Raw genomic sequence first — 25,654 nt, 5'->3', positions numbered from 1 at the left:
CCAACAATGCAACCATTTAAAAAAAAAAAAAAAAAATTGAAAAAAAAAGCTGCATAAAATGAGGGGGACCCCTTTTGCTGCAAGACAACAGGAAAGGGGTTAAAAATGTTAACACATAAGGCCATGAACTTATAATAAATTCCATACAATTACGCTCATTAACAGGGTAATTTACCAAGTGAGAACTTGAGGCTGAATTCCCCCTCTAAAGATGTGTATACACACCTAAAGTTTTATATGTCCAATCTGTCTGGTTCGAACAAAGATCTGGTGATACATTAGAGCAGTGGTCGCCAACCCGTCGCTCGCGAGTTACTGGTAGCTCGCGGTGACCATCTGGGTAGCTCGACCACTGCTCTGCACACCTGCCCGTACAGCTCCTCTGCCTGACCATCCCTAGAAGCCATTCTCCGCACACTCACCATGCTTGCACTGCCCCCTCCCCTCCGGGCTACTATGCGAAGGAGCGCAGGCTTCTCCGGTGCCAGCGGCGCCATATTTTAAATGGCCTGCCGGGGGGTGTAAGAGAAGCGTGCGCTTAGCTTTTCTCCAGCACTCTGCTCTCCTCCAGCCAGCGGCAGCGGTGGAGGATAATTACTGAGAGACTACACTACAGTGAGATGTGAATATCACCTGGTTCCCCGCAGCTCGCCTCGCGGCCGGCAGCCACTTATAGCTGCCTTTCTATCTGCAAATCAGCACAAGCCGCCATTGTCTCCACATCCCGGCGCTCATTCCACCGCAGGACAGGTTTTCCTTATTCCCCCTCTGTAAGTTTTACTGAGTTAACCTATAAGGGGGCATTATGAAGTGGCACTATGGGGCACATTATTCATTTGAAGCGGAACTGCAGGAGGCATTCACTACAGGGGGTAACATGTGTAAGCTGCATCTTATACCATGTAACCCCCTGGCAAAGCATTGCGGTGTGTGGCATATGGTGTAAGGGGCATTGTGCTGTGTGGCATATGGTGTCAGGGGAATTGCGGTGTGTGAAAATGGTGTCAGGGGCAATATGGTGTGTGAATATGGTGTCAGGGGCAATGTGGTGTGTGAATATGGTGCCAGGGGCAATGGGCTGTGTGGCATATGGTGTCAGGGGCATTGTGTTGTGTGGAAAATGGTGTCGGGCAATGCAGTGTGGCATATGGTGTCAGGTGCAATGGGCTGTGTGGCATATGGTGTTAGGGGCAATGGGCTGTGTGGCATATGGTGTGAGGGGCAATGTGGTGTGTGAATATGGTGTCAGGGGCAATGTGGTGTGTGAATATGGTGCCAGGGGCAATGGGCTGTGTGGCATATGGTGTCAGGGGCAATGCGGTGTGTGGCATATGGTGTCAGGGGCATTGCGGTGTGTGGCATATGGTGTCAGGGGAAATGCGGTGTGTGGCATATGGTGTCAGGGTAAATGCGGTGTGTGGCATATGGTGTCAGGGGCAATGGGCTGTGTAGCATATGGTGTCAGGGGCATTGTGTTGTGTGGAATATGGTGTCGGGCAATGTGGTGTGGCATATGGTGTCAGGGGCAATGGGCTGTGTGGCATATGGTGTTAGGGGCAATGGGCTGTGTGGCATATGGTGTTAGGGGCATTATGGTATGTGGCATAATGTGTAAAGGGTAATATGTGTAATAAATTTTGTTATTAGGCAGATTTCTTTTTTTATTATTATTTTTTAGTAGCTCTTCGGGTGGTTTATTTGGCCGCGAGTAGCTCACGCCACAAAAAAGGTTGGAGACCACTGCATTAGAGCGTATGACCATAAACAATACACACCCAACCACTGGAAATTGTACACAAATAGAAGGGAAGGAGGGAGAGTAAAGACCATGCAGTCTGAAATGACAAATATACATTAAAAGACCAATGTATTTAGGGAAACAAAATCATTAAAATATAGCCAGGCAGCTGTAATGTTTTAATCACCATCCAGAATTCTGTTCACAGCAGCCATGTCTGTTTTCCAGCAACATACCTGGAAACAGGTCAGTTGATAGTGCGAGCAGGCTTCTAAGTGCTATATAAACATTTGCTTATGATTAAAGATGTATTTGAAATATAAAATACAATTATCATTAAAGTCCTAGAAATGAACATTGTTCTCACACAACAGATATTATACAGCCATTTCATTAAAAAAAAAAAAATGTTGAATTATACACAATATATAAACACAATGGATACCTAGAAGTAAAAATACAACATTGTTCAGCATTTGCCGCTACAGTGTTATTGTGTAACGCAACGTTTGCTTAGAGAATAATCTGGAATATATTTTGAACAAAACCTGGAGGTAAATTAACCAGATGCATAGATGTACACATATACATATACTGTATATCGGGATTACAGTCCAATACTGGTGAGTAAATGAAATATACGTAAGAATCTTTTGGAGGATAATGTAATAATTTTGCTGTTTCCTGAGCGACAAGTCTTTACCGTTCATACTGTAGATTTCCCAGGTGGCTCAGAAAACACGAGAGGCAGCCTTGTAGTAGCAATGATTTATAAAATCTACGTCAGATTCCCAACTCAATCGCAGACATGCAATCCCTATTAAAAAGGCAACGGCCTGATATTCTTGCACAAAAATGCTACTTATAACTCTGATATTGCCCTAACACTGTTTAATAACACACATTTTTTATTTGCCACCTCCTCCTCACTTTTGATAAATTGATTAAATCCTGCACTTTACCCAAAGTACGGCCAAGTCCAAGAGCACCGACTACAGTTGGGAACAAATCTCTAAATGCAATTTGGAAGTGGGGGACTAAACAAAATCCTTTAGATTTATTGTGTTAAAGTGAATTATATGAAACTAGAAAAGATAAGATAGGCAGCGTCTTTAATTCATTATTTTCATAGCGCAAACACGTAAAAAAAAAAATTATAAAACATTTTTAAATCGTCTTTCTTACAATTTTGCAATGCCACAAGACAGCCAGCCAGGTCTGGCAACAACAATGGTTAAAACAGGACAGCATTCCCAGAGGGCCACACTCTTATCCTGCTGGACATCGGATACTCGGGGGGCAGAAAAAAAAAAAAGACAAAAACAAGAACACGATAAAAAAAATAAAATAATGCAAAGTAAGGAGAGCACCACGACGACCAAAAGATGCTCTGTCTACAAAACATTACATTATTGAAAGTGTAAAGACCATTTATGAGTGTTTAAAATGTTTTCTTTTTCACAGTAAAATGCCAATATTACAGCACACACAATGGCAAATATTGCTTAATTTTTATCTGTCATATTGGAAAATCTGATGGCCATCTGCTTAATGTCAGTTTTAAAGCTGCAAAATAAAAGCTATACAAAGCACTGTATGACGCATTAAAAAAAAAAAAAAAAAAAGCTATTTACATTATTTAGGTCTACGTGTCCAGCGCACATTACAAACCACACATATACCCACAGCTAATGATAAACAATTGTGGCTGCAGTTGCGGGGGTATGAGTCCATTCTTGTTGTCAGTGCATGACCCCTTCTCTGCACAGCCTCAGTCCTAGGCCGCTGTACCAGAGACATTTTCCTCCTCGTCAGGTAATTGCTGAATGATTTTTCATCGTTTTTTTGCCGACCAGCGCCGTGCCTGGAAATAGATTGAGCTTTAATAGTTTGCTGGGTTTTTTTCAAACTCAATGCTCCTTCTCCGCACCATTGAACAACCACATACCATGTTCCATGAAAAAGTATGAATAATAATTTTGTAACTAATTAAATAAATGGACACTGGCAGTAATAGCATTTGCTCTAAACAAATCAAAGGCTGTAAATCTTCTTACAGAGCTGCCTAAAAGGGTGAAACCATGGAGCTATAATCAGGATTTTGCTACCTACTGGTTAATCTATTTCTCTGAATCAGCAGGGGCCACTGGCGATCCATTACATTGGGTATAGGTGTGGCTAGTGGGATATGGCACTACTAAAATTTAGATGTGCAAGACTACTCCCCCTCTAATACCCATCAGCCCCCAGTTAGGAAAATGTAGACCTAGAGGAGATTCAAATTATAGGAACAATAAAGACAAAATACATAACGAACAGTAACCCGGCAGGTGACATAGCAGGGAGCGCGCCCAGTCAGTGTTCCCTCTAAGCTGTGCGCACACACACAACTTGACGAGCATGCGCACAGACATTACATCAGGGCGCACAAAGCAGCATTTGTCCCCTTTTTGCAGTTGTGGACTCAATTAATGTGTATTTCACCCATTAACTACATTGTGTGCTGTGTTTTGAATGTTTAATATCATTTTGAAGTAAAGTTAACACAAATGCTGAACGTCATTTTCCAGTTATATATAAGTGACGCACAAAAATTAAAATTTCCTTCTAAAGTTGAACAGCCAAAATCTTTTGCCGCACACAGCCTTCGTAAAATTAGAGGGAACATTGCGCCCAGTGTCCCCTGTGGATTCAGAGAAACCGAATTACCGGTAGGTAAAAAAAAAAAAATGCTTTCTCTTTCATCCAGCAGGGGACCCTGGAGATCAGTTTCACTGGGGAGGTTCCAAAGTTGTATCTTTGGGAGCAAGAGCTCAGAGAAGCCTGCAAAACCAGATGACTAAATCAAGTTACAGACAAAGCAAAACAATCTTATTTATAAAAATGAATAAAGGTCTGAACAGACGACCAGGTTGCTGCATGCCAAATCTGCAAAGTGGATGCACCTGGGAACACCGCCCATAAAGTCCACACTGATTTCGTGGAATGGGTGGAAATGGAGTATAGTGGCTGGCGATAAGCGCAAACATATGCCTGCTGAATGGTAAGACAGATACACCGAACCAATGTCTGCTTGGAAACCGGGCAGCTGCAACAGACTGTCTTACAGAACGATGCAGTCCGGGACACAAATTCTCAAAGCAATTACCACATATAGAGTAGAAGGTACACCAGAGTTCCTAAAAGAAGGGACCGCAATAGGTTTATTAATGTGAAATGCAGAGATCACCTTAGGAAGAAACAAAGCTTGAGTACAGAGGTTTATAGGATAGGGCTCCTGCCGATGTCAAGGTAAGGAATTTCAAATCAACCTCTTCCAAAGGTTTGTGACTATAAGAACAATTAAACCAGGTTGAGATCCCACAGAGCAGTAGGAGGAAAGAATGGAGGCTGTACTGTAGCTATACCTTGCAAAAAGGTCTGCACCTCAGGCTAAAAGGCCAACCTTTGCTGGAAAAACACAGATATGGCCGAAATAGGAGCCTCAAAAAATCCCAGGAGAAGTCCCATATCTAAGCCTCTAAAAAGAAAGAAAAGTAGTAAAAGGTGAGAAATTAAAACTTCAAGAAAATCGGCCATGTGTAGAACACCAAGTCTCATAGGACCTCCAAATTCGATAATGAGCCACCAAAACCATCATCCTAGCTCGTAACATGGTGGGTATGACAGAATAAGGAATAAGGAATACCTTTTGCGCTTCAAAATGTCTCAACAACCACCTTGTCAAACTAAGCTGCTGTAAATTTGGATGCACGAAGGAACACTATTGGCGTAGGTCGGGACTGAGAGGAAGCGGTCAAGGAACGTCAGTAATCAATAGCGTCAGGTCAGAGGACAAACTTCTCCTTGGCCAATCTGGAGCCACCAGAATCACTGTGACTTTCTCATGTTATGCACTGGCTTAGCAGGGGAAGCGGAGGAAACTGATACACCCTTCTGTGCGGCCATGGTATCATTATAATAAGGGCTCTACTTCTGCTGGATCTCTCGTTCGTGACAGATACAAAAGGCAGTTAATGAATTTCTCTTGACGCCATTAAATCCTCCGAGGACACCAACCCTTTTCATAAGCGCCTGAAACCCATCTGGGTGTAGAGCCCATTCTCCCAGATGAAGATCAAAGTCTGCCTCTCAATTGTCCTCCCCAAGGATGAACACTGCCGAGAGGACAATGCTCTGCTGCTCAGTCCACTGAAAATTCTGAGAGACTCCTCACATCGCTTGTCGACCGCAGGTGCCACCCTATTTGTTTATGTATGTATGTGAACGCCGTTGCATTGTCAGACCTGGAAACCCCCTGGAGGTCTGTCATGCGCAGCTACCGATGGAGCCTTTTTGAGGACCTGCTGGACTAGTCTGCAAATGTCTTCACCTTGTCTCTCTCCTTATGCTGGCCACATATCAGACCAACTTTCCTCTAACCATCCAAATAGTTGCTTGGATGGAATAAAAATATGGTACTGTATGGGAGCAAAGGATAATCAGAAATGTGCTGACAAATCCAGGGAAAATGGAAAAAAACATTCAGTCAAATTGTTTAAATCAAAAAGGTTCAACTACAGCACCGTGTCTGAGCAACAGTTTTTGTCCTTTTCCAGATTTTGGAAGCAAATTTCTGAAGTAAATATTACATTTGCTCCCATCCAGTACCATATTTTTATTCCATCCAAGCAAATAGTTGGATGGTTGGAGGAAAGTTGGTCTGATGTGTGGCCAGCATTAGTCGTGTGTCTAGAATCAGAAACTGAATGCCATGTGTTGGAAATTGAGTGAATTTTTCCAAAATTACTATCCAGCCATGTTGGATCAGTAATTGGGTACATGAGAAACCGATGCAGGAGCGAAGACTGGAAGACTCCTTGATGATGAGGTCATGCAAGTAAGGAACTTTGGTGACCCATTTAGCTCTCCAGAGAGCACGCACCACCAACAGCACTTTAGTGAAAAATCTGGGAGCTGAAGTTGACCCAAATGGGAGTGCAAGACACTGCAAATGATCCTGACGAAATGCAAAGCGCAGGTATGCCTTATTAGGATCCCAAATAGGAATTTGTAGATACGCGTCCTTGATATCCATGGATAGCATGTATTTTTCGCGTTCAAGTGATGCAATTACAGAGTGAATGGAATTAATTTGAATAAACCACGAATGCCCTCTCTGCTGGAAAACCAAATGGGCGGCCATTTTTCAAATTCTATCTTGTAACAAGAGGATACATGGGTTTGTGACGGAGGAATCGGTGTTGATGGAAGTCCGGCAGGCGGCCACCTACCTGCGGAGCTCCCAGGTGGGACGGGACACCTTGCCACCAGTTACTGAGGTGGCTTAGTCTCTTGATGGCATGCTGGGATCTGTGGGAATCATTATCCTCCTCTGCTTTGAGCAATACCTCCATTGCCTCTACCACAAAAAGACTGCCGATTGCAAAATGAGCAAAAGTAAGTTCCTGTATGGTGTAGTCTTGCTGGTGGAGCTGCCTATGGCAATAATATTTACAACACCCCCCTCCCCAAACCCCCCGGGGGCTTGAGCAATGCAATTTTCAAGCTCCGGACTAAATAAAATGCCACAGTAAAAGAGAGAGCTTCTTTGGCCAAGAGAAAGGGGCTGGAGCTCCAGCTAGCCGCGCTCCCTTGTTGAAGCTCAGAGCAAGCAGCTGTACGCATCCGCTAAGGAGCCACTTCTCCCTATTCTGCATACTGGGCATCAGAAGTGAATTAGAGGAAGAGAGAGATCAGGTGGGGGAGAGCAAGCGGTTGCTCACCACAAAGACAGGCTCCTCTGTAAAATAGGTATGACAACCCCCTTGATAAGAGGCTGCAGAGAACCCCACAGAAGTCCAGGCATTTACCTGTAGCTCAGTGGTGCTATTAACCTGGACTGCTACTTTTGGTAAAAGAATGTCGGAATAAAATAAACAAATTACTAAAAGGATGGAACTAGGTCCAGTATTACCATCTCTCTAGGGCACATTTCTCTAACTGGGGCTGATGGGTAGTAGAGCGGGAGTAGGTTTACACTTCTAAATGTAAGTAATGACAGATCCCACCAGCCACACTGCTATAGAAAGTGTAGTTGATCTCCAGTGTCCCCTGCTGGATGAAAGAAAAATTAAATTAAAACTTTACATCAAGTTTTACTTTTACCACTTGATCATTTCCGAAGAACATCAATATAACTATTCAATGTAAAAGCTGTCTCCATTTGTGTTGTGTGCAGCATTTCAGTACCACTTCAATTACATTAACCAAGCAAATGGGTGAAGGTGTGAGCAAATTGTGACCATCTTACTTCCATTTGCTCCCAAGTACTTTATGGGATAGGCAGGATGCTATAGTCATGAAATAACGAGCTTGCTACACTTTCATAAAAAAAGGTTTCAAAACTCAGCAAAGAACCATTCATACATACAGCCTAAACACACGCTAAAAAGATCATTAAAGCAAAAGGTAAAATAGCGAGGTTAAGCCTAAAACATAAAAAAAAGGGAAAGCCATTAACTAAGGGCCTTATTCAGATCTGAGCTCAGTACAAATTTGTTTGGCAAATGGGCAAATCCATGTACACTGCAGGTGGGACAGGTGTAACATGTATAGAGAGAGATAAATATGGGTGGGGTGTCTTGAAACCGAAATTGCGGTGTAAAAATAATGCAGCCAGTATTTACCCTGCACAGAAACAAAATAACTCACACAAATCAAACTCTCTCTATACATGTTACATCTGCCCCACCTGCAGTGCACATGGTTTTGCCCATTTTCCAAACAAATTTGTACTGAGCTCAGATCTGAATAAGGCCCCAAGTTTGTACAGAACCAACTGCAAACGCATGACAAGGAAATGTTCCACATGGGAGAACTTACAGGTAAAGGAGCAACTTCTTCCTCTTCTTCACTAAGAGCCAGGCTGTTCATCTCTTCCTCAGATTCAGGTTCTTTACTGACTACCTTCCTTGGCCGCCCTACATTACTAAACACAGAGCACAGTATTGTGTCAGCAACAGGTTATTTTTAAAAGTTTATTTGAAACAGCATCACAGAATGGGATGTATTCATACACGCATGCCAGCAGTAATTACACCCACACTGCTTACACAGAGACTAATCTAGAAAGCAGCATTTTGTATGACTGGCACTCCCATCTATACATTGGTTTCATAGATGCCATCATTAGCGTGCAATTGCATAATCCACTGAAATTCGGCGGATCTCTGTGTACACAAATCCCAGCCCTCTATTACCTCTATAGCCGCTAACATCCAGTTATACCCTTTCAAGCACAGTGGAGATGCGAGATAGGTGCGCACAGCTAGGGAGCACGTGCACCAACCACACAGGAAACTGTGTGGTATACCCAGCAACACACCGCAGTTGTGCACAGTTACATAGTAGTTCAGGCTGAATAAAGGATGTCCATCAAGTTCAGCCTTTGGTTAGAGTGTAAGCTCTATTTGCTACATCCCTTTATATAAATTGTGGATTCTGATTTAATTTTAGACAAATTATGATGGTTGGTTGTACCCCTAGATGTTTTTATCCAATAGATGATTGTCCAAACTCATTTTATTTTAAATGTATTAATTGTGACTGCCGACAGCACCTCTCCAGGAACAGAGTTCCACAATTTAACTGCCATGGCTGGAAAAAGGGTTTTTCCTTCTAAGGGTACAAAATTTTCACTCGTCTAAATGCATGACGAAATGTCCTAGAAACCTTCCTCGGTACTTATGTAGTATCTGGGCTGCCGATTTTTTGATTGTATGCCTTAAGTTAAGGCATACAATCAGATGCGATGCGATATCGCATCGCATGCGACCATCGGATGCGATGACCCGATTTTTCCATAGGAATCAATGTTAAAATGGACTGAGTCCATTTTAACATGGAATTCAATGGGAAAAAGGGGTCCTTTTCATACCCCTACTATCCAAGTGGGCATGGAGTTGGATACAAACCTGTGGCGAGCGTAGCGAGCCACCGAGCCCGAAGCGCGGCGAGCGAAGCGAGCCCCGCGAGGGGACAGTATTCTGTGTCCGCTCGCCACGCTTCGGGCTCGGTGGCTCGCTACGCTCGCCACAGGTTTATATCCAACTCCATGCCCACTTGGATAGTAGGGGTATGAAAAGGACCCATTTTTCCCATTGAATTCCATGTTAAAATGGACTCAGTCCATTTTAACATTGATTCCTATGGAAAAACCGGGTCATCGCATCCGATTGTCGCATGCGATGCGATGTGCCCGATCCGACCCGATTTAGAAATCGGCAGCCCAGATACTACATAAGTACCCCTTCCTCAAATCAAAAAAGGTGCTTGACCGTTCCTTATACCGGTTCTTGATAAATATGTACATGTTGATAACCATGTCTCTCATTAAACGTCCCTTTTCCAGAGTAAACAATCCCAATTTATCTTCATAGCTGAAGTTCTCCAACCCTTTTATTAGGTTATGTCCACCTTTCTCCTGTGCATCGCATCTAGTTCCATACACATGCGATGGGTTAAAGCACTGTGAACAAGATGCGATGCAATCTAGTTCAAAAAGCACGGGCAGCACATACTTTATGTGCTGTGCGATGTGTGCGGTAGCGTGCATCGCACCGCCCCATCGCACTGTGCATGGGCGTCTTACAGATGTCGTTATTATAGTGCGGGGCCCAGATTTGTACTCCATATTCTAGATGTGATCTAGATATCCCACCCCTATATCGTTATTTAATATGTTAAATAAAAGAGTCCCTAGCATTGAACCCTGAGGCACTACACACAGTACTGGTATCCAACCAGAGACTGCACCGTTCACAACCACTCCCTGTTCTCAATCCCACAGCCAGTTTCCTACCCATCTAAAAATTTTTACCCCTAGTCCCAATTCCTCCATTTTATTTATCAACAGTCCTGCTTTGAATACTGTGCGAGAAAAAGGGGTCACATTCAGAAACTTGTTCCTTTGCTTTACATGTGCAGGTTATATATAAGTTTAAATATCCACCGAGCATATGTCATTTTCCCTAATGCAAATAAAATTTATTGACTAGTACACATTAAAGTAAACTAGTTGGTGGGCTCTAGGATATTATGTGCACATATGTCAAGGAAATCTATCTAGACTGGTGTGACCTGTGCTATCAGTAGAAGTTATCAACATATGACCTACATATATGATCAGGGGGGGAAAGTAGATTAATGCACATGGTCTAATAATGTAACAGGTAGAGCAGCATTAGGTCGGGTGTTGTATAATAGGCTTACACCAAAAGGGGGACATGTACAAGATCGACACTGGAAAAAGTCAACACAAGCAAAGATAGACAGGGAAAAGTTTGACATGAGTTTTTCAGGTAAATTGCTGGCAATTGTCGATACCGGACCAATTAGCATATCACATCACTCAATATGCCGCGCTCCACTACCGCTGAGATCGGCACACTATACCATCCACGTGGAGTCCAATTAGGAACCGTAATGTGTAACAGCTCAAAGATTTTCAAAATTATCTAACGCTGGAACGTAGAAGTAAAATGTAATGGTCTGAGATTATTGTATGTTTTCAATGGTACCTTTTCTTTTCCTGTACTTGGGGTGTTTTCGGAGGCCTTCCTCTTCTTTTCTGTGGTACAACTGGTGGAGACTCTAAAACGGATTCTGACTGGTCAGACCTGTTAAAACAATTATAATTAACAATAGCTAATCTAGATATTTTCTTGAATAAAGACAAAATTACCATCACTGTCAAAACAAACCCAGCTTACTTTTGTGCTGTCTTTCTGGGAGTCCTTGAGCCCCTGCCTCTCCCTCTTTTCTGTTCTACGTTCTCAGAATCTTGTTCTTCATTAATATCTAGTGACTCCGCTTCTTCCTCTTGGGGAATTTCTACTGCGACTGCCTTTTTTCTGCCTCTCCTAGGGGTCTTCACTGCTGGCTCTTCTTTTGCTGCTGCAGCCGCCTTGGCTGCCTTGGGCGGTCTTCCTCGTCTGGCCTTTTTAGGAGGACTATTCTGTTCATCCTCAAACTCCAGCAAGTCTTCCTTTAACCTCTTCTCTGGCCATGACTGCTCCTCTGACTCTGAAGCAGCCGCTGCTCTTTTCCTGCCACGCAGGCCACTGGTGGGTTTTGGTTCTGGTACAGATCTGGACAAATCTTCCATGCTCAAAGAATCGTCTTGGTCTAGAAGAGACTGTTTTTTTCGGCCTCTTGGCTTTTCTATGTCCGAGTCATCTCTTTTATCCCCCTTTTTCCCAGACAGCGGAGATGACATCATAGAATAGTCCTCATTCTCACTATGATCTAGTTCCGTGCTGTCAATTCTTCCCATGGTAAGGGTAGAGAAAGATCAAAACACACTAAATTACCATAAAATATTAAATTATAGTTGACAGTACATACATGGTTTATGGCATCTAGTAACCAAGTTGAGCATAAAATAAAGCAACTACAAGTATTGCACTACAGCATATAGAAGGCCTCAGCCTGCACAGAGGCAAGTGAACAATACAGATCCCCATTTGTATAGGAGACTCCATTAGTACTGCAATTTCTCCGATAGGATTAGAACTGGAAAATATAAGAATGCATTGTAAATAGTTCCTGGCCATCCTGAAGCTTTGGAGTACATCTGTAACCTATAATTTAACCCAGTGGTTACCAAACTTTTTGAATCACGGCACCCCTGGTATAAAAATTAATTATTGGGAAATGTAGTATTTTTTTTTCCAATTAAGTAAATTGTGTTTTATACTGTAGGTTCAGTTATGTGGTGACTTACTTCTGTTTGTTCACATAGTTTATGATTGGCAGCCACCCGCATTGGTTTTGCCGATCACAATGACCATAACTAATTTGCATTGGTCCTGAACCACCAACTCGAGGCACCCATGCAAGGGTGCACAGGCACACAGTTTGGGAACCATTGAATTAAACAGTAACTGGACAAACATGTGTACACTAGACACAAAAAGATTTTGGATAATCCCAGCGCTTAAATAGATATTGATTGCAGGTGATCTGATAAGCTGCACCCTTAAGGAGCCGAACTTACTTAGTTCACCCACGCGTGCACATAACCGTTTCTTTATATCCACATAAAATGACCTTGGACCCCTCATAGGGACTTACTTAAAAATTCTGACCCGCATTCATGAAAAGGTATCTTTTATTGTAGAATCACTCAATCGACATGGTAAATCAGGGAAGATTAAAACTTACTTTACATTTCTCACCCGCATGCATGTAATGGGATCTTTAAAAGGTCCACTCCGGTATGGATAAAACCAGGTTTAATAGGACATCAATGTGAAACAAATGAAAAGAGGATAGCAGCGTTCCAGTTTCAAAGTCTATGTGACGGCGGTGCGAGATGCGCTGCAGACGCACCAAGCTGGCAGTTCACAAAGCCGGCGATGGTGTGTGATGCTGGTCTCCTCTCCTGTTCCCGAACACTGACCGAATGAACGGGCGTGCAATCACGGCAGATTGTGAACTGCCCGCTTGGTGCATCTGCAGCGCATCTCGCACCACCGTCACATAGACTTTGAAACTGGAACGCGGCTATCCTCTTTTCACATTGTGTTTTTATCCGTGGATGTCCTATTAAACCTGGTTTTATCCATACCGGAGTGGACCTTTTAAAGATCCCATTACATGCATGCGGGTGAGAAAATTAAAGTAACTTTTAATCTTCCCTGATTTACCATGTCGATTGAGTGATTCTACAATAAAAGATACCTTTTCATGTATGCGGGTTAGAATTTTTAAGTAAGTCCCTATGAGGGGTCCAAGGTCATTTTAAGTGGATATAAAGAAACGGTTATGTTCACGCGTGGGTGAACTAATAAGTAAGATCGGCTCCTTAAGGGTGCAGCTTATCAGATCACCTGCAATCAAAATCTATTTAAGCGCTGGGATTATCCAAAATCTTTGTGTGTCTAGTATTCTATGCTTTCAGAGGTGGATGGTCTCTGAGGATTCTCCTCCAGCAGCTTGTTATTAATTTAACACTATAGGCGCTTATCTTGAAGAATTTTGTTTTGCTGTATATGTGTACACTAGATACATCTAGAAATCCCCAAACATTACACTGAACACGCACTTCCCATACTGGCACAAGCATGCAGAGTCTGAATGACTTTGCAGGATACATCTCAGGAGCAGGGCACGTTTACTAAAAAGCTGCCAGCTTAATAATATGAGATTTATGTTAATGTACAGATCTGCACCTATATAGTCAAAATCGCATGCATGTCAGGTGGCTTGCCATGCGATTCGACCCTGACGAGATCTCATTACATCGGGATCGTATAGCAAGCCTAGCCAACCCTGTACACACACCATTAAAGTTGAGAGAGAAAAGACTTAATACTTTTCCCATAACTATATGCTCTGCGTGACTCCATCACTAGACTGATGTATACATGTACTCATGTAAGTCTGGTGGTTATAAGTAACGTATTTAACAAGGGAGCAGATAGATTTCCTACCTTCCCTTAATCCTCCCCGGAGAGCTTGGGTTAGACCCGCTACTGGCATTGCTTACAGTCTCCATTCTGGATGTTTTTGACTGCATCTGTTTCCCAGCTGTGGACAGCGGCTTGTTCACTGCTCCGAGAACATTGGTAGATTTAGGCTGAAATGCGAAAACAGCAACATTTATTAGCATTCACTTATATAGCGCTAGCATGTTCCATAGTGATTTACAAAAGTCCGTAGAATATGCGACAAAACTGTATAAAAACTACACGTTCCAGAAATATGTACCCACCCCAATAACATCATACTTCAATGCTTAACCACCATCTTCAATGGGAAGCAAAAGAGGTTGCCCACAGGTATTTGTATATAGATCTACGTATCGCCTGGGAATAGTGTCGGCCTTACAAATAAAATTCTCCTATAGGGCCGTTGTGTATCTCCTCTAAGCAATGGATAAACAGCCTTTAACAGGACTTTAGCCTGAAACATCCATTCAGGTAAAGGCCAAGATCGTCCATACTTTTGCAGACTGAAATCAGCCAGGGCTGCATTGACTATATAGTACAGATCTGTACTATATAGTCAAACTTGCATGCATGCCTCATGGCTTCCCGTGCGATTCGATCCCATCGAATAGCACGGGTGTTGACCGTGTAGACGCCATTATTCTCTAAACAAGGTGTGGACATGGAAGGCAGAGGAAATAAAGATGCAGCCTCAATAACAACATGAAAAAGAAAATCTCTTTATTGGATAAACCTTCAGCCTGACACTGTGCACAATAACCTATTTTATTGAATTGTTTACAAAGAACATTAGCACCCTGGCTTTCATACATACTGCTGGAGTTGTGCATTGAAATCCATCAGTATTTATTAACTCTTCACACAGAAAAAAACATTTTACAGGAGATACATGAGAAAAACCTGATCTTATTTTTCCCTTCGCTCACCTTTCCTGGAGTGAAAAAAGATTTCATGTCAGCAGGTAGATAATTTTTGACGTTGCTAAAATTCTGTGAAGCAAAGAAGGATGCACAAGTCATGAGAAGATCCCAGTATAGAGAGTATCACACCCGCAAACTTAAAACATACGTAATAATCCTGCTAATTCAATATACATCTCTCTTGCAGAGTTAACAGTATATGAGCTTGGTGGTAATAATGGCAGACTGCCAGAGACACAAACTGAACTACTGTAGATGTACCAGTCATCTACTGTGTGGGAGCAGCCATTTTGCAGGACAAATTACTAAAGTTAGTTAATCAAAATTAGTAGAAATAAGTGACATCACTGAGACATGAGGCACTGTTGTCAATATTTAAGGGACAGCCACAATTTAGCATTTCAATTACCCTGTAATAAATGTAAAGTTTGTTATGGCCAAATTATGTCTTCAAGGTCCAAGAAGGTAACAACCTATTCCGGGCATTATTTCAGGTTTCATCAAGAGTCTATATTAATTGTAAATAGAAACAGCAAGTTACAGAGGTCAGTGGGAAAAATAAAATGGTATAGCCATAGTCTATAGACCAGATATGCTGAAACCAAAATGGCTGCCACTATTAAGCGCACGTGACTGGAATGCTCAATAATAAGCTAGACAAAACGAAGCACTTTCCAGAACATACCTTGTCAGGCTGTGTGAAGTAACGTGCCGGTAATACTGGATCTTTCGGAGACTCTAAACTATAGGTTGTACTCTTTGAAATAATTATATTCATTGCCACATCGCAAACTGTGTATAATTTCTGCAGAAAAATAAAACCAACAGATCACAAGTTATCACATTTTATATCCATCTCAAAACCCGACTGGGGTCCTAGCACAACACGTACCTCGTTCATTTTGGGGTCATCCGGAGATTGAGCATCTTTAGTCTGCTTAATATTTTCTACCATTTTTCTGATAAATGCATGGCTGTTATTTTCATTTTTTGACATTAAAATCTCCAGGATAAACCACAAACACCTGTGGGAAGAGATACACTGATTGTTTGTCTGAATATGAACGTTCCAAAAATATATCAGATATTGATGTAAGGTGCTCACATGCAGTAACAGAAAAGGCCAGCTAGACCAGAAAACTGAAGGAGTTTCTAAAACGTGGTTAATGGTTATACGTACAATAGCTTAAGACGTTTCCACTGTATGTGTTTCATGTTCTCAATAACGGATTGCTACTCAGCTCTATAATATACACGGCACTAAGCAGAAAATACAAGCATAATGCGGAGCCATTCAAATTGTTATTTGAGGAGACCGGATAGGTTGACAAACAAATGGTACAATTTCCGAGATTAAATCTAACAGATAGAGTTGGTGCTGGTCCTGACATTCCATATGGAGCACTATGGGGTTGCTCTAGGTAAGCTGCTCTTAGTTTAGGAATATTTAAGTAAGAGCCATCACCACATACTAGTTAAATATAAGAACCAGATTGGGGATAACATGGGTTTGGGGTGCGGTGACCCTGGATTGGTACGGCTGGGTGGCTCGGAGATGGCACACAATGGGTGCCGGACGGGATCCTGACAGTCGGGATCCCGACAGGCATTTACCCTACGTCGGGATCCCGTCTGTCAAAACACTGACAGCCGGGCTCCCGACGGCCACCTGCTATTTTCCCTCGTGGGGGTCCACGCAAGGGGCTTAGTTGCCCTCACCATGCTGTTTGGGTCCGGCCAGTCAGGACCCTGACGTCGGGCTAATGACTGTCGGGATCCCGACTGTCGGACCCCTGTACCACACCCCACACAATTACATCTAAAACTTTTCTTTTACGAATAATATCATTAAAACTATTCCTTTAATATCTTAATTACAACAATCACTTTTTTTTTTTTTTTACATAGTTCTAGTTTCTTTCGTTTTTTTACTGGTGTGCTGCTCTGAGCTTTCTGACTCACGCTGATTTATTGGGGGTGCGGCACCGGGACCTAGATATAGCAATAGGGACCTGCATGCTTGTTCTATTTTAAGCTTACGGCGCGCCGAGACCGAAGACACTAACATGCCGGGAAGTTGAATAAGCGCAGCTGCACCTGTATATACCAACACTGTTGCATGTGCTAGAGCAATGACAAGATTGATAGAAGGTCCGATTGGAAGAAACCACTTTACATAGTAGAAAGAAAAGACATACTCTTTAATATCCTTCAGTTGTTCTATATCTTGGATCTTCACATAGTCTGGATCATGTGCGAGCAGATGAATGGTGTATGGAACAACATACTCTGGTAGGAGAGAAAGCAGCTTTTCTGCAATGAAATGAACAGATACATTAGTAAGATAGTCATCACACAATAAAGCCCCATACACACTAGGCAATATTACTTAAATATCTACATATCTGGCTACGCAAAGCTAAAAATTACATAAAGAATCAATGACATTGTATCAAAACGTAAGAACAAGCACGCATGGACTTCCTGAGTGCCGCATATAGTAGGGGAGAGCGGCATGGGAAGTGATAAGTGTGGCTCTCCCCTACCGTATGCGGCACTCAAGAAGTCCACGCATGCGCAAACAGCCACTCTGGACAGCGGAAAGGAGGCGGAACTGACACTCCCCACCCGCCGATACCAGAAGTCTGCATATGATGCTTGTTTTTATGTTTTAATACAATTCCATTGATTTTAGTTTTTTTTTTTTTTTACTTTGTATAACACCCATTCTGCCTGCCCATTATGTTCTTTCACTCACCACTAAAAACACACTGGTCTTCTTTATGCCTCTACCAGCACACTGCTCTGCAACAAGAAGTGAGGTAGTTCATTGCTTTAATACCCCACAGGTATAAATACAAGACCTGGATTCACAAGTGCCTACCCCTTGGATGAAGCCACTTAAGACGAAAATGCTTTGTGTACCCCTCCCTATATACCAAGATGATTTTTATGTATCCTCAGTCTATTTTCCTTTATCCTGATAAATACATGTTTCTTAATTTTTTTACAGATAATCTATCCAGACAGCTCTATGTGGAGACTAGCTTGTTTCAACATGGGAGGATCATACCCCATTTACACAGCACTGTGACCCGGGTCTGCGCAGTTTACACTGAACCCGGGTCAGCCCTGCTTTTCCCTATGGATGACATTAAAAATGTCCATTTTAGGACTGATAAACTACCAGCCAACCTTCCCTCGCTGATTTAAAATAAAAATTAAAAGACATGACAAGTTAGCATTGAAAAATGGTTGATTTATTTTGTAAAATATTTTTTCAAAAAGTTATCTTCACTGCTCAAGCACACATAGCGGTTAAAAAAGTGCAGCATCTCCCATGTGCTCCATCCAGCCCCGTTCCCCTGCAGCAGCAGACCGAATCTCCCATGTGCAAAGATCCTTCGCAACATAAACTTGTATGCCGTTCTGTATCAGACCCTCACGCAGCAGATGTGACCCAAACCTCTGAATTCGTATTCCTACTTACCACTTACTGCAGCGTGCTGCTTCAGATACTCTCTTCTAACATTGATATTTTTCACCAGACATTGCCTGGCATGTGCCCGCCTCTCCTTCACAGGGTCTTTTGCGCAGAGGGCACAGATGGCCATGTATTCCAGAGGAAGCCGTAATCGAGCAAGGCCTTTGTGTAGTTTTTGTGCAAACAACTGTCTGACCTGGTAACACTCATCCTATTGCAAACAGAAAACACATGTAATACTCGTAGCTATCCAAGCACACTCATGAAATGAAATCGGATTTCCACAAATACCTGCAGATCAATAACCTAAAATTCAGCATAGGGGTATGCTGAAGGCTTCACCAACATCTGATGTCACCTCTCAATTCTACACAATGAAATTAAAAAAAGGTGGCTTTGGCTTTTGCCATCTTCAATATCCTAGCTCAGGGGAACCATGGATTCCATTATTAGCATAAAAAATCCAAACAGGATTATAACAAGATAAAAAAAAAAAAAAAAAAACTAATTAGATAGGCCTTTAATTTTATACAAAATATAATACACTGAATAAAATGTACAATGCAAAGCATAGGAAGATACATGAATACAGTGCTACATTGTACTTACGTTGACTACTAATGCACATAGCTGGTACTGCTCCAAGGTAATGATTTCATGGTAACATGGCTCCTGCGCCAACTTTACAATTGCAGAGCCGGCCGCCAGCCGAAGCCGAGACATGTCTGGTTTACTGAACAGAACAGAAAATCAAAATATATTAATACAGGTCGAGTATCCCGTATCCGAATATCCGTTATCCGAATTATTCCGAAATACGGACATTCCAGAAAGTGAAAAAAAAAATTTTTTTTGCTAAAAACTCACTGGGGACATATGTAACAGCATCACTGGGGACATGATATGTAACTGGCACTATATATGTGCAAGACAATGATTGCTTGGCATTCAAATTCAGTGCTGAGATAGTACACACATTTTGTTTCACGTTTTGAAACCTTGTTTTTTGAACAATTAAAATATGTTTGTGTGTATTTTATGTGGTAATAAAATATATTTGTGTGTATATTATGTGTTTAAACAGCATAAATGCAAGATACTTCAAAATACATCATTGAAATATTAAAATATTCCGAAATACGGAATAATCCGTTATCCAAAATTCTCCTGGTCCCGAGCATTTTGGATACGGGATACTCAACCTGTACAGCAATTTGTTAAATCTATATATTTTACAATTATACACAATGTAAATCCTTTCACGGAACCCATTGGTGGGACAATCAAAAAAAAAGAACTCGCACAAGGCGAGTTGAGCAGCGCTTGTAACAATGAATGAGACTCAATGGTATAAAAAAGTAACAAATTTACTAAAAATGGTATACACAGTAAAGCATTACATATATAATAAAACAATAAAGAAACACAATAATGGAAAAGGTGGGTAATAAAAGTAAATTGGAATTAATGAGATAAAATGGTGAATGTCCCCGCCTCAATGGACAAATCTGGAAGGATTAATTTTAATCCCTTGTTTTGAAGGGTAGGTAAGTGCACATTACCGATGGAAGACTCTAGATCCTTTTGGAAGAAGTGTGGAGCTGGGAAATCCTCACAATGTATGCGGTGTGTGGATGATTACCGCTGGAGGTGTAGAGGGTCGCTCAATGTATTCCAGTCCTCTTTTTGGGGTGTGAGAGCTGATGTGGGTGGTCTCGAACACCGGAGGTAATTCTGCGATGATGCGCCCAGATGGAAGTACCAGCAAGGATCTATTATGGCTTCCGTGCCCAGAGAAGAACCACACTGGTGTAGATGTTGTTTACCAGCGGTATCTAGAGCACGGTGTCCGCCAGCGAGTCGTGTCCAAACAAGGGAAGGTGAAAAAGTGAAAATGTCCACAATCGATAGTGTGTAGCAGCAATGACCAGAGGTGGGGAAAAGTACACCTGGGTTCACCAAAAGGATCTAGAGTCTTCCATCGGTAATGTGCACTTACCTACACTTCTAAACAAGGGATTAAAATTAATCCTTCCAGATTTGTCCATTGAGGCGGGGACATTCACCATTTTATCTCATTAATTCCAATTTACTTTTATTACCCACCTTTTCCATTATTGTGTTTCTTTATTGTTTTATTATATATGTAATGCTTTACTGTGTATACCATTTTTAGTAAAATTTGTTACTTTTTTATACCATTGAGTCTCATTCATTGTTACAAGCGCTGCTCAACTCGCCTTGTGCGAGTTCTTTTTTTTGTTTCTTCAAGTGGGGAGTGACTGCCCTCACACTAAAGCAGCTGCTTAAACTGCAGAAACAGCTCACTGTTGAGCGCCTGATTATTCCTAGTGAATATTTTCTTTCCTCTGGTGGGACAATCATCCTTAGAGTTTCATTAAGGAGGTTAGCAATCAATCTAACAACGTGCTTGAATGGCTTTTCTTTCCTATTGCCTCAACCTGAAGGGAATGCCATAACTCTTTCTAATCAAGCCCCAAGGAACACAAGAGGAACAAAAAGGTGGAGAACCTATATGTCCCATAGTTAAGTAAATGTGGTAGCGCAATGTTTCCCAATCGTATCAATGAACCTAAAGCTAAAATCCTAACCAAAACGCATGATTTCTCCTTCATCCTATAGAGAGCAGCAGTTCCTGGGTTATAGTCCATTATGCCAATATGGCTTCTGCCCAAAATTAGCATTGTTGTACATAAACAAAATGAAAGTGAAAAAGAAAAAAAAGAAGATAAAATGAATGTTATTCTCCAAGAACCACGGTGGTTGTTCAACAGAGGTCTCAGCTGAGCTTTTTGTGCCATGACGTACAGGAGGTAGGCTCCAAGGGGATGCAGTCAGCAGTCAGAATGCCGGCATACAGTGTACCAAGTTCAGCATCAGACTTCCTTCAAAAGACCAGTGCTGGATCTCGGTAAAGGATCAGCAAGCAGATGCTGGTATACCAATATCCACCCCTCCAATCTGTGTGTATGCAAGCCAAATTAGGGTAATGCTGGGAAAGGGGGTGTAAGTTAGTATTAGGCTGTGTCGAGGGGAAGGCTGCAGGGGTTGGTAGGTTATGGTTAGGATTGGGTGGCAGGCTGAGGGGGTCAGGTAAGGCACTAGTGGGGAGCGTTAGGTTCAGGCTATGGGGTGGGGGATGCAGGAGTCTATAGTCTGAACGGCAGCATCCTGACCGACTGTCCTCTGTATGTAACCCACTATGATAAAGCTCTGTGCCAGGACATACAGCAGGCACACACATATATGAAGGATTTTAAAGTAAGGCTTTTAGTAAAGTGATTTTCCTAGGCTAGCTATATTATAACTGCTCTGGTTTTTAGTTTACCTGTAATATATTCGTATTCATGGATTTCCTAAGAGACTCATAATGGACTCACTTCTGATGCATTTTTAATGTTTGCAGTGACATTACATTGACTTAGTACCTGCTCGCTGGGCTCCGAACACACACAGCCCAAAGAGTAGGACTGAACAGGGCCCTATATCCCCAAGTGCTGTGTTCCCTCCACGGATGTAATATCAAAATCGGTAAACAAATAAAAAATGTCACAAAAAAACTCCACTTTCCCAATCATAGAAACATAGAATGTGAAAGCAGATAAGAACCACTTGGCCCATCTAGTCTGTCCCTTTTTTAAACATGTTACCTCAAACCATATTTGATCCTTATTTTTTTGTAAGGATATCAATATGCCTATCCCAAGCATGTTTACATTGTACTACTGTATTTGCCTCTACCACCTCTGATGGGAGGCTATTCCACTTATCTACTACTCTTTCTGTGAAGTAATTCTTCCTCACATTTCCCCTGAATCTTCCTCCCTCTAGTTTCAGTGCATGTCCTCGTGTTCTGTTGCTCCTCTTCCTGTGAAGAATGTCTCCCACCTGCACCTCCCTCCCTCTAGTGTCAGTGCATGTCCTCGTGTTCTGTTGTTCCTCTTCCTGTGAAGAATGTCTCCCACCTGTACCTTGTTAAAACCCTTGATATATTTGAAAGTTTCTATCATGTCCCCCCCTTTCCCTTCTCTGCTCTAAAGTATACATATTAAGATCTTTTAGTCTTTCCTGGTACGTTTTGTGATGTAGGCCATGCACCATTTTAGTTGCTCTTCTTTGTACAGTCTCTAATGTATTTATATCCTTCTGGAGATATGGCCTCCAGAACTGAGCACAGTACTCTAGGTGAGGTCGTACCAATGATCAATACAGAGGCATTATTACTTTCTTCTTTCTACACCTGAGGAAATCCTCAGGTGTAGAGATTGTTACACAACCTTGCATTACAATTAGTTTTAGGAAGAAAAGGGGGGTATGCACTACCTTGCACATATTTACCTTAACTTTCCATGCTCTGTTAAGTCTCCATCAGCATGTAATATTGCTGTTAAGAGCCGTAATGTAGAATTTCCAGATTTACTATGGTTATTCTTCATACCTACTAACCAACGCACCATCATTTTGATAGCTTGAATCTAAATGAACACAAAGAGGATTACATGATAAATGTTCTTCAAAGAATATCAAATACACTTATTACAAGCAGCAACAAAAAAAATGCTTTGTTATAGAAATTCACAAAAAACAGACACTGAAATAGTATAAAATGAATAAGAGAAAACTACCCAGGGTGAACAGAAGAATTTATGTATTTATCTACGGAAACTCCCTCCCAATACACACTTCAACAGGTCAACATAGGTAGGAAAACAGGCCTTTCAGAAAATCACAATTTTCTGTCTAATCTACCTGCATGACGTTAAAGAGGAACAAATCCCCCGATTTCATGCTAGCATCTTTTTACCGAATTTTTTTTATGGTGGGGTGAGAATCAGGCAGATTCATTTCAAAGCATCTGATCATTTGCAGGAGTTTACTGGCCAACGCTCCTGCGTACGTACTTGTACAATTATCTTGTCAATCAAATCGTATTTGTAAAAGGCGGTACTTCGCTTATACTTTGCTCTAAATGACCAAGGTTTCATAAGCCACAACATAAAAGCAGCAAAATTGGACATTGGTGAAGGAAAGGAACCAGACTTAGCAGATCTACTTTTAGAGGGAAACACAATTGCGCCTCTGTCACGGAACACATCAGTGGAACAACAACAACAACTTTCTTTGCCTGTCTGGTGTACCAGGACCATACATGACATTCGGTTGCAGGAGGGACAGGAGGGAGATGAGAACAGTCTGATGATAGGTGACACAAAAGGGTCCAGGTTGGAATTTTCCATATTACAAAACTGAGAAGTTTGCATCCCCCATGCTGTGCTATATAAGATACTGTAAATAAATGTGGCTGCAGCCAACTTGGAAGCCAGCATGGAACAGATTGTTTATGTAGTGTTAGACTATTGTTGGGATCATCATAAAACAACAATACAGACACCAAGGTATATCGTGAAAGCAAAACAGTTTTACTAAATCACAGGTTCTTTTCCACATAAAGACCAATGTTGTTCACACCACAACTTGGAGTAACAACAAACTCCCTGGCTGGTCATCACACAGGCGTCAGGTGGTTACAGACAAAGCATACAGTCTACATACAATGAATCAAGCAGTGTAATGTTTTTCCCTTTGGGGCCAACAGTACTACAAATAAACCATCGCAATTCAGTGTCTTGGGTTATAGTCACCAGTGCGTGCAGGGTCCGCTTCAGTGGGAATGTGTCCTTCCAGGAACCACTGATACAGAATTCCCTTTGGGATACACAGTCTTCCAGATCCCTGACCCTAGCCCTTAGCTCTCCTTCCAGGCCCTAGCTTCTGGCTGCTAGTCTGCATCAGAGGTGCTGCTCCTGTGAAACCTTTAGGTGCACAATTCCTCAGCCATCCTGGCTGCAGAACCCACAAGACCTGGACTGGCCTTTGTGGATGGGGCCCGCCCTCTATGCCCATCCACCCCCAGGGACCCTTACTGGTTTTCTATCAAAACCAAACTACAGGAGCTAAAACGCTCCTGGGGTCTTCTAAAGTCTTTTGTAGGCATTTTCTAGGTCGCCGCAATATATCAAATAGATTCCATTTCCTTTTTTGTGAGGCTCCTTTTGACTGGTCTGGTGCTACACTTCAGATCGTCTGGTGTCTCTCACATCACAATAGATAATCAACGCAATCAAACAGACTTGATTAAGGTGAATTCACAAGTAGGTGACCTGCATGTCATGAAAACTGTATTTCTAAAGGTTTTTGAGCTGGATGCTTAGCTGACCATGCCCGCTTTCCTTAATGCTGGACTGCACAAGGTGAAGTAGCCTGTACTTAGGTGGTCTTGCGCTTATTTACAAGGCCAAGGATGAATTTTGTGGCCAAGGACGAATAACACAGCCCAGAAAAAGTTAGCGAACAAAATAGACCTGTTAAATTATGCATTTGCCTTCCAGACCTAAAGCAAAGACTACCAAGTTAAATAACCTTTTCTTCAAAAACCGTAACCCAGACATTGGACACCCCATGGATATGCTATAACAAAGTCAGCATTCTGAACTGAAAAAGTGTTGAACTGGACTGGTGTGCTTTGGGAAAATTCCAGTTTAATCTATGGCCACACTAGGAAGAGACCTGCAACTTACTATCATCTCATTTTTCAAGTAAAAGCATTACCAACTTTAGGCAAATTATCCTCCCACCTTCCTCTCAGTAGGAATATTTGAAAACCAGTAAAAAGCAGATATCTTGCATTTCCTTGATCAAGAAGTAGGGGTGGATTCCACGAACTTTTCCATGAACAATGCTATAGGGACTACTCCAACTCTTTAAGGCATTAATTCCTAGCTGGCTTCATGGCTGATGCAGTGGATGGCAAATAAGATGTTGGTCAGGAGGCCAAAGGGAAAGAATAATAGTGTCTCCCATATGTGAAGCAAAGATTCTCCCAGACCCCAAACTGCTCACCAACTACTTCAGTGCAGATGAAGATAAGAGGAAAACAAGCTGATGTATTATTCAGCCAGATTGGAACAGAGAGGGAATCCTGCCAAGGAAGAGATGT

The 25,654-nt window shown here is 42.0% G+C and overlaps 1 protein-coding gene across 2 annotated transcripts in view; it reads right to left on the bottom strand.

Annotated features, from left to right (window-relative positions):
* Positions 1-1,904: 1,904 nt before the first annotated feature.
* Positions 1,905-25,654, bottom strand: part of PDS5B (PDS5 cohesin associated factor B) — a 103,463-nt gene continuing 79,713 nt past the window's right edge. For both annotated transcript variants that reach the window (XM_083169811.1, XM_083169812.1), the window contains exons 23-34: positions 22,996-23,132; positions 19,246-19,369; positions 18,643-18,847; positions 17,351-17,465; positions 16,045-16,177; positions 15,838-15,957; positions 15,159-15,221; positions 14,215-14,360; positions 11,491-12,045; positions 11,299-11,397; positions 8,603-8,708; positions 1,905-3,602 (exon numbers count right to left, since the gene is read on the bottom strand). In XM_083169811.1, the coding sequence (XP_083025937.1) occupies positions 3,573-3,602; positions 8,603-8,708; positions 11,299-11,397; positions 11,491-12,045; positions 14,215-14,360; positions 15,159-15,221; positions 15,838-15,957; positions 16,045-16,177; positions 17,351-17,465; positions 18,643-18,847; positions 19,246-19,369; positions 22,996-23,132 (1,833 nt within the window). In that variant the 3' untranslated portion in view covers positions 1,905-3,572. The remainder of the gene's footprint in view (positions 3,603-8,602; positions 8,709-11,298; positions 11,398-11,490; positions 12,046-14,214; positions 14,361-15,158; positions 15,222-15,837; positions 15,958-16,044; positions 16,178-17,350; positions 17,466-18,642; positions 18,848-19,245; positions 19,370-22,995; positions 23,133-25,654) is intronic.

Source organism: Crinia signifera, chromosome 2 (assembly GCF_055691185.1).
Source record: "Crinia signifera chromosome 2, ASM5569118v1, whole genome shotgun sequence".
Classification (NCBI taxonomy): Eukaryota; Metazoa; Chordata; class Amphibia; order Anura; family Myobatrachidae; genus Crinia; species Crinia signifera.
Note: the sequence above shows the minus strand (reverse complement) of the source record. Positions and strands in the feature narration are given on the sequence as shown.